Raw genomic sequence first — 14,342 nt, forward strand, 5'->3', positions numbered from 1 at the left:
TGACTTTTTTTTGGACGTATTTCGCTGTGGTTGTGTGGAATCAAAAAGTGATGAATAGAAATGACTTGAGTGAACTCTGACCAGTGCTGGTAGTTGCAGTTGAAGAGGCCGTTGAAGATTTCTCCCAGTGAGCTGACATGATGTAGATTGTCCAGGATGACCACTAGGGGGCTCTCAGCGCCTGGGACACCATTGCATTGCTCAGCCAGGCCCGACAGGTACTGACGCAGCTCCTACCATGAGACACACACACACACAAGAAACTGCAGCCATCTTGGAGAAACAGGGTTTTCTGCATTTAGAATCCATGAAATTCTTAAAAATATAATCAAACACGTACACCGCCAAACACCACCACACTACTGTTACCCTCACAAGATCTAAAGCAGGCCTCTCCCATGTGGGCATATACCTTAATCGACTTGTGGTCCACGTTGAATGTGACAACAGCATGCGGGGTCAGAGGTCGTCCTTCCAGAAGCAGCAGGTGTCGAGACAGCTGATTGGCCAGGTAGGTCTTTCCTGTGCCGCTGGGACCCGATAGGATAACACGACGGTGCTCCTTCAACAGGGAGAGGTAGCGTTGCAGCATCGGCTTGGGGATGAGCGTCTCAAACACCAGCGAGTCGACGCTCTCAGTACTCACACCTGCACACAGATACACAGATGCGTCAGGACATCACCACAAGTTAAACTGTTGGTCAGTAGAGTTTTCTGCGGCTGCTGCTCTGACAATAATCTCAGGACAAGGAGACCCAAACAACGCTATCGACTGGCAACTGCTGACCTAAAGGAGAGGACTGGAGGTAAAAAAAAAAGTTTAAATAGTGTTTTGAACTGGGGTTTGTCCTTTTGACTCTGAATATGACCTGGTAGTCTATTCCATAATACCATACTAGCATAACAAAATGAGGCTTTACCACGGCACTTCACAAAAGGTATTTGGAGAGATGTGCTACTCATTTGAGTTCTGACTGAATGTCGATTGTGTATTGTTTGAAAATAGCAGAAAATTAATTTGTAGCTTTATAATTTACAATGTTATGAATAAGGTTTAATTTAAGCTTAACATTGGTAACATATGTAGGACTGCTTTCTTCCACCTGCGAAATATAGCGAAGATTCGTCCCATCCTGTCTATGGCTGATGCTGAGACCCTGATCCATGGATTTATCTCTTCTAGATTGGACTACTGCAATGTTCTATTTTCTGGTTTACCACAGTCTAGCATTAGGGGTCTGGTTCAAAATGCTGCAGCCAGACTTTTGACACAAAGCAGAAAGTTCGACCACATTACACCTATTTGGCATCCCTTCACTGGCTTCCTGTCCCAGTGAGATCAGATTTTAAGGTTCTGCTACTAACCTATAAAATTATTCATGTACTGGCACCTCCCTACCTAGCTGACCTAATTAAACCTTACGTACCGGCCCGGGCCTTTACGTTCTCAGGATGCAGGACTACTTTGTGTCCCTAAGGTGAATAAGAAGTCTGTGGGTCACACAGCTTTCTCTTATCATGCCCCTGTTCTGTGGAATGATATCCCTGCATCAATAAAAGAAATCAGATTGTGTGGAAAGTTTCAAGTCCAGACTTAAGACGGACTTATTTTCCCTTTCATATGTCTAGCATACTGGTACAGTTTTGTTTACGCTTTTTTACTCTTTTAGTGAAGTTTAGGGCTAGCGGCCGGCGATCACCTTAGTATTTCTCTGTTTTTCTTGTTGTTTAATGCTGGCAAATTATACAGTATTTTTTGTCTTTCTGATGCCTTAATTCTGTGTTTTCTCTCTGTTTAAGGTGCAGCTCCATCCAGAGATGGGGAGTTGTATTCGTGTTGGCGACCCTCCTGTCCTGTGCGCCAATAGCATTTCTTGTATATTCGTCCGTGAATTGTTTCTGTGAATTGTTCTGTAATTTATGTTTGTAGCATTGGCCCAAGCAGAGGGTCACCCCTTTGAGTCTGGTCTGCTTGAGGTTTCTTCCTCAGAGGGAGTTTTTCCTTACCACTGTTGCTCTGGGGGTTGGTAAGGTTAGACCTTACCTGTGTGAAGCGCTTTGAGGCAACTCTGTTGTGATTTGGCACTATATAAAGGAAAATAAATTGAAAATTGAATTGAAACATCCTGACTAGTTCATATTGGTAAGTGCCAGTGGTGAGCACAGTTCTGCTAATATGGTAAGTATTAATAACTATTATTAACTAATTAGCGACAATTAACATTTTAGTTAGCGGATTAGCTTTTCAGCTATCCTTGAAAACCATCAGTGGACCAATTAGCTTCCTCTAAATTTAGTTCCGCTAGTCTGCTTACATTTTTTGCTGGCATAGTGAGTAAAGCTTAACAGTCAAAACATTTATAAACCCTATAATCATCCATGTTGGTTCTTATCTGTTGCGTGTTTTGCAACAGTCAGACCGCTGTCCCCCAGCAAAAGAGATCAGACAGGTTGCTGCTACTGCTGGTGCAAAAAAAATGCTCATTTACTTTCCACATGCAACAGTACAGTGGACAGGAGATATCAAACGCAAAGCACTTTTCACTCATGGTTTCATTTATAAATCAAACTAATTCTGGAAAGTTTATCAACATTAACAGCAACTCTATCATTTTTACAAAGTCAAAATATCAATTACTTAAAATATCTTTTACAGTAATGTGCTAATTCTGAAGGTTTGAGCATTAACAGGCACACATGCCAAAAGACATTACAGGAAAATGATTCTCCGCTCAATTACCCCCCCACCCCCAGAATCAAAATGCATAGAACACTGCCATTTGCTGGACAGGAGTGTGAATAGCGACCAATGTGTGATTGTTGGTCACAATTTGTTATGAATTACACTTCACAAACAGAAATTTCATTTTTGCAAATGCCTTTTTTTTTACAAATGAAAAAAATGACATTTACAAATACACATTTATTTGTAAAAAACCAACACACACGTACAGTAACTTGATCAACCCAGACCATTTCTAGATTGATTCCAATGTCCTTCCTGGGGTTGAAGGGAGGGTTATTCCTAATGTACATACATACACCTCCACCTCCATGATTATGGTCCTTCTGCACTATGAGATAGCCAGAAATTTCTACCCCAGATTTGAGGACTGTTGCATCTAGTCACATCTCAGTCAGGCCAATAGCTGCGAGATTGTTGTTTATCGCCAAAACTCTTATCTTGTCCAGGAGTAGGCTACAAGCATTCAGGTGGATGACGGTCAGACCCTTTTACCAGAGGTATTCACACTGCATGTCGTTGAGCATCTGTGAGATGCCACTCTTCTCAGACGACTCGGCCCAGATCTGGGACTGTGCGTAACAAACCTTCACTTCTTGGCAGTTGGCCATCGGAGTCCAGCAGTCCTTGTGTGGTAATGAAATCCCGTTGAATGCTGCATGACACCAAAGAGGTGCTCAGCTGCCACCAGGATCATACAAGGTCCTCTCTGTATTATTTCACAAACCACCATGATCCCAATGGTTCTGTTGAAGTATGAAGCTGCACCTGACTTCCACAGAAATGCATTGCCAAGCCCAGAAGAGGCACAAACACCCACAGGTCATGCAATAAACACCTCACAGAGCACCCCCATGACTGCGTGAAGGATGCACAAAGACAACAGCAGATCATCCCTTGACGTGAGTTTGGATGCAAACTCAGGAAAAAAGAGTGATATCATTTCAAAATCACAGCCAATAAGTGTGCAATGATCAGGTCTGTGTCACCACAGTTTTGTCCATGAATTGTATAATCCAGAGTTTGAGTCACAGAACGCTGTGTGGAGCTCCGATCAAAAGAAGGAAAAAAAAGTGAGGTTTCTGAAGAGGATAACAGTCACGTGACTTTTTCCCTCCCTGCAATAGTTTTAAAAAATCATCCACACGCACGCGTGCACCCACACAAGATAAATCTAAACTGACAAGCGTGAAAAATGAACCATTAATATTTATCTTGTTTTGTTCTCTCTCTTTCCCTCTCTCTCTTTCGCACGCATGCTCTCTCTTTCACTGAGTGCACACAAACAGTAAGGACAAATTGTCAACTAATAAACCAGTTATGGTGACATTAGCAAAGCAGACATTCACACAAACAAAGATAACTGAAATACATTTCACTGAATGCATGCTGAGGAAACCCTCAGTTAGAAAACAACAGAAGATGGGTGAAGCTGTTAGGGTACATGTAAAAAGGATTCGCATCAGGCCTTAATTAATTTTTGATGCTTGAAAGAGTATCACTATTAACCTGACAACTGAAGAGGTCTAGTTAAGCAATCATGTATTAAATAATGCAGCACCATCCCAGTACGTTTACCAGGACTGTAGGCAGGTGAGACATCTGTGAATTATTCATTCACATGATGAGACGTGCACTCGGTCTTTGGTCCTCATTCAACAGATGGGCGGCTGAATTATGAGCTAAGTTTTTCTTAGCAACGACAAAGAAAAAAACATTGCAATAATCAGTTCTGTAGGTAATAAAAGCATCAATCAGTGTCTCTGCACTGGCCTGATGAGAGTAATAATGTCACTTTGGCAATGTTCTACAAATAATCTTCTTTTTCTTTTGGCTGTCCCCGTTAGGGGTCGCCACAGTAGATCAATCGTTTCCATCTCACCCTGTCCTCTGTATCTTCCTTTGTCCCACCAACACCTGCATGTCCTCCCTCAGCTCATCCATAAACCTCCTCTTTGGTCTCCCTCTTCAACTCCTGCCTGGTGGCTCCATCCTCAGCATCCTTCTCCACATATACCCTGGGTCCCTCCTCTGCACATGTCCCAAACCATCTCAATCTCACCTCTCTGACTTTGTCTCCAAAACTGTCCCACCTGAGCTGTCCCTCTGATATGTTCATGTCCTAATGTTGTCCATTCTCCGTCACTTCCAAAGAGAATCTCAACTCTTCAGCTCTGCCACCTCCAGCTCTGCCTCCTGTCTTTTGTTAGTGCCACCATCTCTAAGCCGTACAACATCGCTGGTCTCACTACTGTCTAGTAAACTTCCCCTTCACTCTTGCTGATTATCTTCGGTCACAAATCACTCCTGTCACCTTCTCCACCCACTCCACCCTGCTGCACTCTCTTCTTCACCTTTCTACCACACTCTCCATTACTTTGAACAGTTGACCCCAAGTATTTAAACTGCACTATTCCACTGGGCTCCCTCTCATTCATACACATACACTCAGTCTTACGCATACTGACTTTCATTCCCCTGCTCTCCAGAGCATATCTCCACCTCTCCTGACTAGACTCAACTTGTTCTCTACTCTCACTAAAGGTCACAACATCATCTACAAACATCACAGTCCATGGAGACTCCTGTCTGATCTCATCTGTCAACTGTCCATCACCAATGCGAACAAGAAAGGACTCAGAGCTGATCCTTGGTGTAATCCCAACTCCACCTTGAATGAGTCTGTCATTCCTACTGTGCATCTCACCGCTGTCACACTACTCTTGTACATGTCCTGCACTACCCTAACATACTGCCACTCCAGACTTCTTCATACAATACCACAGCTCTTCTCTTGGCACCCTATCATAAGCTTTTTCTAAGTTTACAAACACACACGTAACTCTTTCTGGCCTTCTCTGTACTTCTCCAACAGTATTCTCGGAGCAAACATTGCATCTGTAGTGCAATGTTCTACAAATGATAAAATGCTGTTTTTGTTATATTTCTAATATGTACCATAAAACTGAGACCTGTGTCAAAGATACCTTATAGATTCTTAATTTTTCTTTAACATGAATTTACTGCCCATGTTTTCAGTTTTGGTTCAGGCCAGATAAGCAAGACTTCAGTTTTGCCCTGGTTGTGCTGCAGAAATTTCTCTGCTATCCATGACTTAATATCTAAAATACAATTAAAATGCTCATCATAGGCCCTGGGTCATCAGGAGACACAACAGTGTTCAGCTGTGTGTCATCAGTATTTTTTATTTTATTTTATTTATTTTTTGCCATGCCTCCTATTGAGGTTTCCCATTAATAACATAGAAAGACTAAAAAGTGGAGGGACCTAAAACTGCACCCTGGGGGACACCACAATCTATTTTATAGTTTTTAGAAGAGTATTCATCTATACTAACACGAAATTCTCTGCCAGTAATATAAGAGCTGAACCATTTTAGAACAGCACCAGAGAGGCCAATCAAACCATGAAGTCTAGGTAAAACAATTGTGTAATCCGCTGTATCAAAGGCAGCAAATTCATGTAAGACCCGTACCAAAAGATTTTTTCCTTTCCATATTTATTCTGCGGTCATTTATAAAATTGACTAGTGCTACTTCAGTTCTATGACTGCTGTTGAAAACCAGACTGGTAATATTCCAGCAGGTATTATGAAAGTTTATAAAATCATTTAAGAATTTTACACTTAAAAATGGCAGATTGAAAACTGGTATATATTTATTAATTGTATTGTAAAAGAGCTGAGGTGTCTAAATTATTTTTCTTCAGAACAGGATTGATCATAGTAGTCTTGAAGGCAGAAAGAAACACATCTGTGTGAAGAGACGAACTGACAATATTAAGAACATCTTCATCCAAAAACCTATGAACTGTTTAAAAACATTTGTGGGGAATGGGATCTAAAAAGCAGGCTGCTGGTTTTAACCAGGAAAAAACTCTCGAGTGTTTCCCACATAATAGTAAGAGAACCGGGGGGGATTAAAATTCCGAGGTTTGCATAATAAACGGGATCTCATACAGTCAAGCTTATTTCTGAAGCTTGTTTCTCCTTGTGGTGTTTTGGAGCTGTTGTACCTTTGAGCTGGATATTGATGGTGTTGCTGTCTCCCACCAGGTAGCCACAGGGCAGCAGCTCGGGTGTGTGTGCCGCACTGGGATTGCTGGGCCGGTGTATTTCTCTGATGTTGTAGCCCTGAACACTTTCTGAGCTCGACCCAGCTGGTTCACCGGGTCCACATGGGTGATGTACTCCTGGAAACACACCGCATTTATTAACATCACTGTTCAGAAAAAGTCATGGAAGAAAACTGCCTCCAGCGTCAGGATGTGCTTTTTTAATATGTCCCGTGTGTTACATGTTTTAACTCGCTTTTAAGTGGTGCTTGAACAATGGAAAGTGCTACTAAGTATTATGGCCATTGTTCGTATAACGGAAATTTCCAAAATATGGCCATCAGGTATTGCGACGACTTTGCGTCTGTCCGTCTGTCTGTCAGCATAACTTCAGTCCTTTTACTGCCAGGGTCTTCAAATTCATAGGGAACATTCTTGGGTCACAGACCTGGACAAGTTCAAAGATGGCTAACCTGGACCTATTCTAAGGGTCAAAAGGTCACATTCTTTCTACACACTCTTTCACTGATTACATGCTCATACAGCCGAGGGTACTTTAGCATTGCATTACATTTATCACCTTATTTTAAATGAAGTCTTCTTTGCGCATTTTGTGATGACCGCACACCCGAGGTTCCTCTTGGGGATTGACAATAACTTTTTAATGTTAACTTTAATATTTGATTGTTGCTGCACCAGTCACAGCTCTGTGGCAGCGTGACACAGAGGAAAACACTGTTCAAGAGAAAATATGTGAAATCAAAGTGCATTTTTGTGAAAGGTTGTGTGGCATAATCAACCCTTTGCCTCATTTTTTTCCTAATATAAGAATTCTTTGCATCACTCGACCAAAGCTATTCACCAATCACAGTGAGTGAAACTTGTCAATCATTCAGAGTCGTCATGGCGTCTTGGTGACGTCTCATTGTTCCGCTCCAAGGTTTGAGGATGACAGATTTATATACTTTACTGTTATTTAATGAGTGATTTATTTATTTGAATTACAACAATCTAATTTGGTCATTATGGCAACAATAAATAAAACATCCAATGCTGTTTTTTTTTTTTGGGGGGGGGGGTGTTATGATGGGATAAGTTTGGGAGCTGCTAATTTAACTGACTAATGCAGTGCCTGTAGGAAGTAGGTATTCCTATAGATAAGTGGGGGTTTGTTGATGATCTCTGTTGAAGCTAGCGCATGAGAACGTTCCACCTTGTGATAATAAAGGCCTGGTCGCACGGCACACGGTGTTTGCTGAAAGAAGGAAAAAAAACTTATAAAGCCACAAATCGTCGAGAAAAAGTGGACGAATGAGCCGGCACTTCTCCCATCAATGAAAAGCCTGCGAGTGCAGAGCGCAAAAAAGACTGAAATGAAACCGAAACTAGCAAAAGAAAAACAAAGCGAATGGCGACCTTGATGCTGTGATCATTTCTGCAGCGAGTCTGTGCTCTCCACAGCCACCTGCAGCTGCGTTGTCTTGACAACAGTTTTGTCTTCACTACAACGTGTGTGCGCACATGCACGTTGGAGCCACAGATGGCTGCAACATGCGTAAATAGTTAAAGCAGTTAATAAAACGTTCTTGCCGCTATTGTTTCTGGATGAAAATGTTGCTTTTCATCCCATACATGGATGAGTCACGTTCAGCTCATCGGATCTTTAGTTATTGATCCATTCAGATATCGTCAATGTGTCGGACTTGGGAGTTTGGACGAAGTTGGACAACAATCAAACGGAACGCTGATGGTATGGCAACTACGCAAATGATGAGGAACCGTCCATCCATCCATCCATTTTCTTCCGCTTCATCCGGAGTCATGTCACGGGGGAAGCAGCTCAAAGCAAAGCTCACCAGACCTCCGGATCCACACACACCTCCCCAGCTCCTCCGGGGGAACCCCAAGGCATTCCCAAGCCAGCTGTGAGACATAGTCCCTCCAGCGTGTCGTGGGTCTTCCCCGGGGCCTCCTCCCGACGGGATGTGCCCAGAACACCTCTCCAGTGAGGCATCCAGGGGGCATCCAAAAAAGATGCCTGAGCCACCTCAGCTGGCTCCTTTTCAACATGAAGGAGCAGAGGCTCGACTCCGAGCTCCTCCTGAGTGACGAGCTCCTCACCCTATCTCTAAGGGGGTGCCCAGCCACCCTGCGGAGGAAACTCATCTCGGCCGCTTGTTCTCGCGATGTCGTTCTTTCGGTCATGAGCCAAATCTCATGATCATAGGTGAGGGTCGGAACGCAGATTGATCGGCAAAATCGAGAGCTTTGCCCCCCTGTTCAGCTCTCTCTTCACCACGACGGTCCGATACAGCGACGCATCACTGAAGACACTGCACCGATCCGTCTGTCAATCTCACGCTCCATCTGTCCCTCACTCGTGAACAAGACCCCGAGATACTTAAACTCCTTCACATGAGGCAAGGACACTCCACCGACCTGAAGAGGGTAAGGCACCTTTTTCCGGTCGAGAACCATGGCCTCGGATTTGGAGGTGCTGTTTTTCATCCCGGACACTTCACACTCGGCTGCAAACCACCCCAGAGCACGCTGAAGGTCCTGATTTGACGAAGCCAACAGAAGCATATTGTCCGCAAACAGCAGAGATGAGATTCTGTGGTTCCCAAATCGGACCCCCTCTACACCCTGGCTGTGCCTAGAAATTCTGTCCATAAAGGTAATGAACAGAACCGGTGACAAATGGCAGCCCTGGCAGAGGCCAACGTGCACTGGAAACAGGCTTGACTTACTACCGGCAATTTGAACCAAGCTCCTGCTGCAGTCGTACAGGGACCGGATAGCCCTTAGCAAAAGACCCCAGACCCCGTACTCCTGGAGCACTCCCCACAGGGTGCCCCAAGGGACACGGTCGAACGCCTTCTCCAGATCCACAAAGCACATGTGGACTGGTTGGGCAAACTCCCATTAACCCTCAAACACCCGATGGAGGGTGTTGAGCTGGTCCAGTGTGGCGCGACCAGGATGAAAACCACACTGCTCCTCCTGAATCCGAGGTTCAACTATCAGTCGAATTCTCCTCTCCAGTAATCTGGAATAGACCTTACGGGGGAGGCTGAGGAGGGTGATCCCCCTGTAATTGGAGCACACCCTCCGGTCCTCCTTCTTAACAGAGGGACCACCACCCTGGTCTGCCAATCCAGAGGCACTGTCTCCAACCGCCACGCAATGTTGCAGAGGCGTGTCAACCAAGACAGTCCCACAACATCCAGAGACTTAAGGTTGTCAGGCCGGATTTCATCCACCCCAGGAGCCTTGCCCCCGAGGAGCTTTCTAACCACCTCAGTGACTTCGGCCTGGATGATGGATGAGTCCGCCTCTGAGTCCCCAGTCTCTGCTTCCTCTTCGGAAGACGTGACAATGGGATTGAGGAGATCCTCGAAGTATTCCTTCCACCGCCTGACAGCATCCCCAGTCAGGGTCAACAGCTACCCACCCGCAGCGTAGACAGTGCCGGTGGAGAGCTGTACTGTCTACAGTGCAGCTCTCCACCGAGGAACCGTCAACGGTCCAGTGAGGAATCATCAACACTGAAAGCAAAACGGGATACGGACAAACTGAGGTTGTCGTCAGAATTTGTGCACATTTTTCAACAGCTTGAAAATTCTGATGAAGCGCCACCTACAGGAACAAAGCTGGACAACAGTTAAACGATGTCTCAAAAATCAACGTAAGTCCTGATTTCTTGTTTCGCTTTGGCTTCGGTGCCCTTCCTTAGTGTCGTGTGACCAGGGCTTAAAGCAAGAAGTGTCTGTGTGTCTGTGGCTCGCATATCTCTCAGATTGTTTGTATATTATTTATTTCTTTAATGTATTTCCTCCATCTATTTCTAACGCGGCCCCGTGAACGCATTAGAGATAGGCATCTCTTTAAGGCAGACAGTGACTCATCTTTGTTGGCGATCTTTGTCGAAGCTGGCGCGTGAGAATGTTCCACCTTGTGCCAATAATAACGATGACTTCAAAATAAAGGTTTCAAACATTAATTAAAAAATTTTTCATAATAAAAGATGCACAGCTTCATGTCATGCGCAAAGTCATATCTGAAAGCTGAGGTCACCGGCAAAATTTCCTGAATATTCGTTTTTGTAAATTGTTTTGTCAATTGTGTCGCTAGCATGGCCCAGGCAGAGGGTCGCCCGTTTGAGTCTGGTCTGCTTGAGGTTTCTTCCTTAGATCATCAGAGGGAGTTTTTCCTTACCACTGTCACCTGTGTGTATGCTCTAGGGGTTGGTAAGGTTAGACCTTACTTGTGTGAAGCGCCTTGAGGCAACTTTGTTGTGATTTGGTGCTATATAAATGAAAAGAAAAAAAAGAAAAAGAAAAAAGATAGATGACATATTCAGGGACTTGGAAATGTTCTTGTATCCATGTCCTGACGTGTCTAAAATCAACTGGCTGTAAAGGTTATGATTTAATCATTGGATTAAACGTGCAATCTAATGTTTATGTGTTTTTTAAAAATAATATTTAATTCATTGTATTTTCTAAAGATGCGCTTTTACTTTCTTGCTTAAAAGCATAATTAAAAATACATGTACAATTAAAACTGTGGTATGATAACTTACTTGAACTACGTAATGTAGCATCAATATTTTAAGCGTATTAAAATAAGGCCATCCTTTAATGAAAGACATCAGGGGGCTGATACATACTTTTTTAAACTCTGTCTGACTTCATATTTTCATTTATTTGAGACTTCATCATGAAATCACTTATACCAATCAATCAAAAATACTTTACTGATCAATATGAGCCTTTGACCAAATCTGGCACTGATAGTGGCGATATTATGGAAAACCTTTTTTGCTAAGTTTTCCTTGATGTTGACTATGACCTTCAACTAATCTTTTGGAGTGTGTCTGACCCTGAATGAATAAAAATGTTCTTATTAATGGACACACGTCTAAAAGGTCCATCTGAACAAACTTCAGATGTGTTCGTTGAGTCCTGTTGTTAATCCGTTCTGTTACCTTGAATAGACGTCGGACGACCCCATCCAGCACGTCCCACTTGGTTTTGCCACTGACAGCGATACAACCAATCAGGAAGTGACGTCGCCGGCCGTCCTATGATGGGAAAACATGTCGTGGTTTATCCAGAACTCCAGAACTGAAAGCTCAAATGAAAATATTTTGAAGTAGAGAAGAATATTTTGAGCCGTCTCACCTCGCCACATTTGCTGTTTTCATCCAAGCTGACGACGATCTTCACATGTCGCCCCTCCTTCCTCATCCCGCTATCACTGCCGACGTCATCTAGCAGCATGTCTAACGGCAAGACCACAATCAGATACAGTACAATCACTACACTTCTACACACCCGGCACAAAGCAAGTGTTATTGTCAGACATGGGGTCAAATACTTTGCATTGTATTTAAATACAAATACTTTAGATTTTCGAATTCCAAATACAAATACTTTGTACTTTTTCAAATACAAATACTTTATATTTTGCGTATTTCAAATACAAATACAAATACTTTCTATGAACTATAAACAACAAATCAACACAAAAACTGATAAACCGGTGACAATTTATTGTAAAAATAGCATGACAAAATACTATTGATAAGTAAAGGATTGAAGGATTGAACTTATAGTTTTCTGGTGTGTCTCAACACGGTGTCACAGAGATTCCCAAGTTTGAAAAGTATTTGAAAAAGTATTTGTAAAAGTATTTGTAAATACTTGGGATCGGCGATGTATTTGAAATAGAAATACAAATACTTTGAATTCAAAATAAGAAAATACAAATACAAATACCCCCGAAAAATGTATTTAAGTATTTTCAAATACAAATACTTTTGTATTTGGCCCCATGTCTGGTTATTGTTACATGACTTCACTTAAGCTAGTGTGGGTATAATGGCCTTAAAATGAGGTGTGGAAAAGCATAGTTGTGTTGCATTGGTTTCGTCCAGCAGCAAAAAGTATTTCTGGCACAGACTGGCAAAGAACTGGTCTAAAGATCCAGTGCAGAGTGTGTATGATGTTCAAAGAATGCTTTTTGCACTTCCTGGAAATAGCAGTGGCTGAAGCTATGTGAAGGAATTCTGTTCTTACAGGGGGGCCAGACTCAAAAATGTCAATTCATGATAATACATATTTATAATGTGCAGCACCAAGTGATGGCATGACTCAGATGGGCAACAGAAGACATAAATCAGTATTTGTGTATATATATATATATATATATATTTCCACTATCTGACCTATTAATGTTGGCCAATATTGGACGGATACTCATCCAAAACAATGGAACAGTGCACCCCTAGTAACAACCCATACTTAGACACAAAACCAAAAACACATACTCCAACATTAACAGAAAAAGAACTGCTCATTCACCACCTTGGTCTGTGTGTGTGTTTAAGAACGCAGATTGCACCAGAGTGTAAAAGTTAACAGTTTTTACCTTACTGTTAACAGTGCTGCAATTGATGTTTCTGGGTCTGGATGCGTCCTTCCTTACTCTTCCATTTATTCCATTCATGCACAGCAGACAGTGAACAATCTTCACACATAGGAGTGAAGGGAACAGATGCTCATCTAACTTTGCCAGAAGTGTCTCACTTTTCAGTGCTCCCTCTCAATATCAGCCAGCCAGAACTTGGTGCATTCTGGCTTCAAGGTGAGGACAGGTGCCACTCAGTAGTTGATGTTATGTTATACCCACAACATCATGTCCATGACTAATTGGATGAATTCTTCGGGCCTCTTTTACCCCCGGTCACCCTGGTTTGTGCTGATATTTCTCACCATATAAACAGCAATGTACCGGCTGACACACCCCAAATTCATCTGCACCACACGTTATACACCAGCCTACAAGACAGCGCCCTCTGACTTCATCTGAGAAACTGAACCAGTTTTTCATCAGCTGTAGTTCCATTTAGTAATACCCTAAAAACAAGATTATCTCTTTGTACTGTATTTACTGAACAAGCAGCGGTGGAACTGTTGTCCTCCACACTCAGGCTTTGGAAATGAAAGAAACTGACAAAAAAAAAAAGCTTCACATAACTTCAGCCACACCTGCTCCTAATTTCCATCACTGTAGCATTAGTTGGGAGAATATTGAAATTTTTGTTTGAGTTTCAGTAAATTTTCAGTAACATAAGTTTCTCAGTCTAAAAAAACACAATCAGCAGTGGCACCATAACTTCAGATTGGCTCTCACCGAGGCTGGAGGACTCGCTGCTGGTGAGGTTGAGGCTGTGCTGAGGGAGCCCTGTCCCGGGGCCCGGCCCCTGACTTTGTGTATGAGGAGGAGGTGAGGAGGCGATGGAGGCCTGCGAGCCAGTCCTGCTGCCCTGGTTCTCCAACTTCAGACGGTCATTCTCTGCCTTCAGCTTCTCAATCTCCAGCTGCAGATGCAAGAAGATGCTTTCTGTGATTCCATTTGACCAACACAAATGATCATCCTCTTACAAAACGGACACTGAACTGTGACCTTTTGAAAAATAACCGTTTTTGACCTTTTTTTTTTCACATTTATTTTTGTG

General features: G+C 42.9%; 1 protein-coding gene across 1 annotated transcript in view; it reads right to left on the minus strand.

Moving 5' to 3' along the window:
* nav2a (neuron navigator 2a) overlaps positions 1-14,342 on the minus strand; it is a 331,375-nt gene that overhangs the window by 39,512 nt on the left and 277,521 nt on the right. The window contains 7 exon segments of the mRNA XM_034163924.1: positions 82-233; positions 413-648; positions 6,779-6,916; positions 6,919-6,955; positions 11,808-11,903; positions 12,004-12,104; positions 14,018-14,204. Coding sequence (XP_034019815.1) covers positions 82-233; positions 413-648; positions 6,779-6,916; positions 6,919-6,955; positions 11,808-11,903; positions 12,004-12,104; positions 14,018-14,204 — 947 coding nt within the window.

The sequence above is a fragment of the Thalassophryne amazonica genome, chromosome 2, assembly GCF_902500255.1.
Source record: "Thalassophryne amazonica chromosome 2, fThaAma1.1, whole genome shotgun sequence".
Taxonomy (NCBI): domain Eukaryota; kingdom Metazoa; phylum Chordata; class Actinopteri; order Batrachoidiformes; family Batrachoididae; genus Thalassophryne; species Thalassophryne amazonica.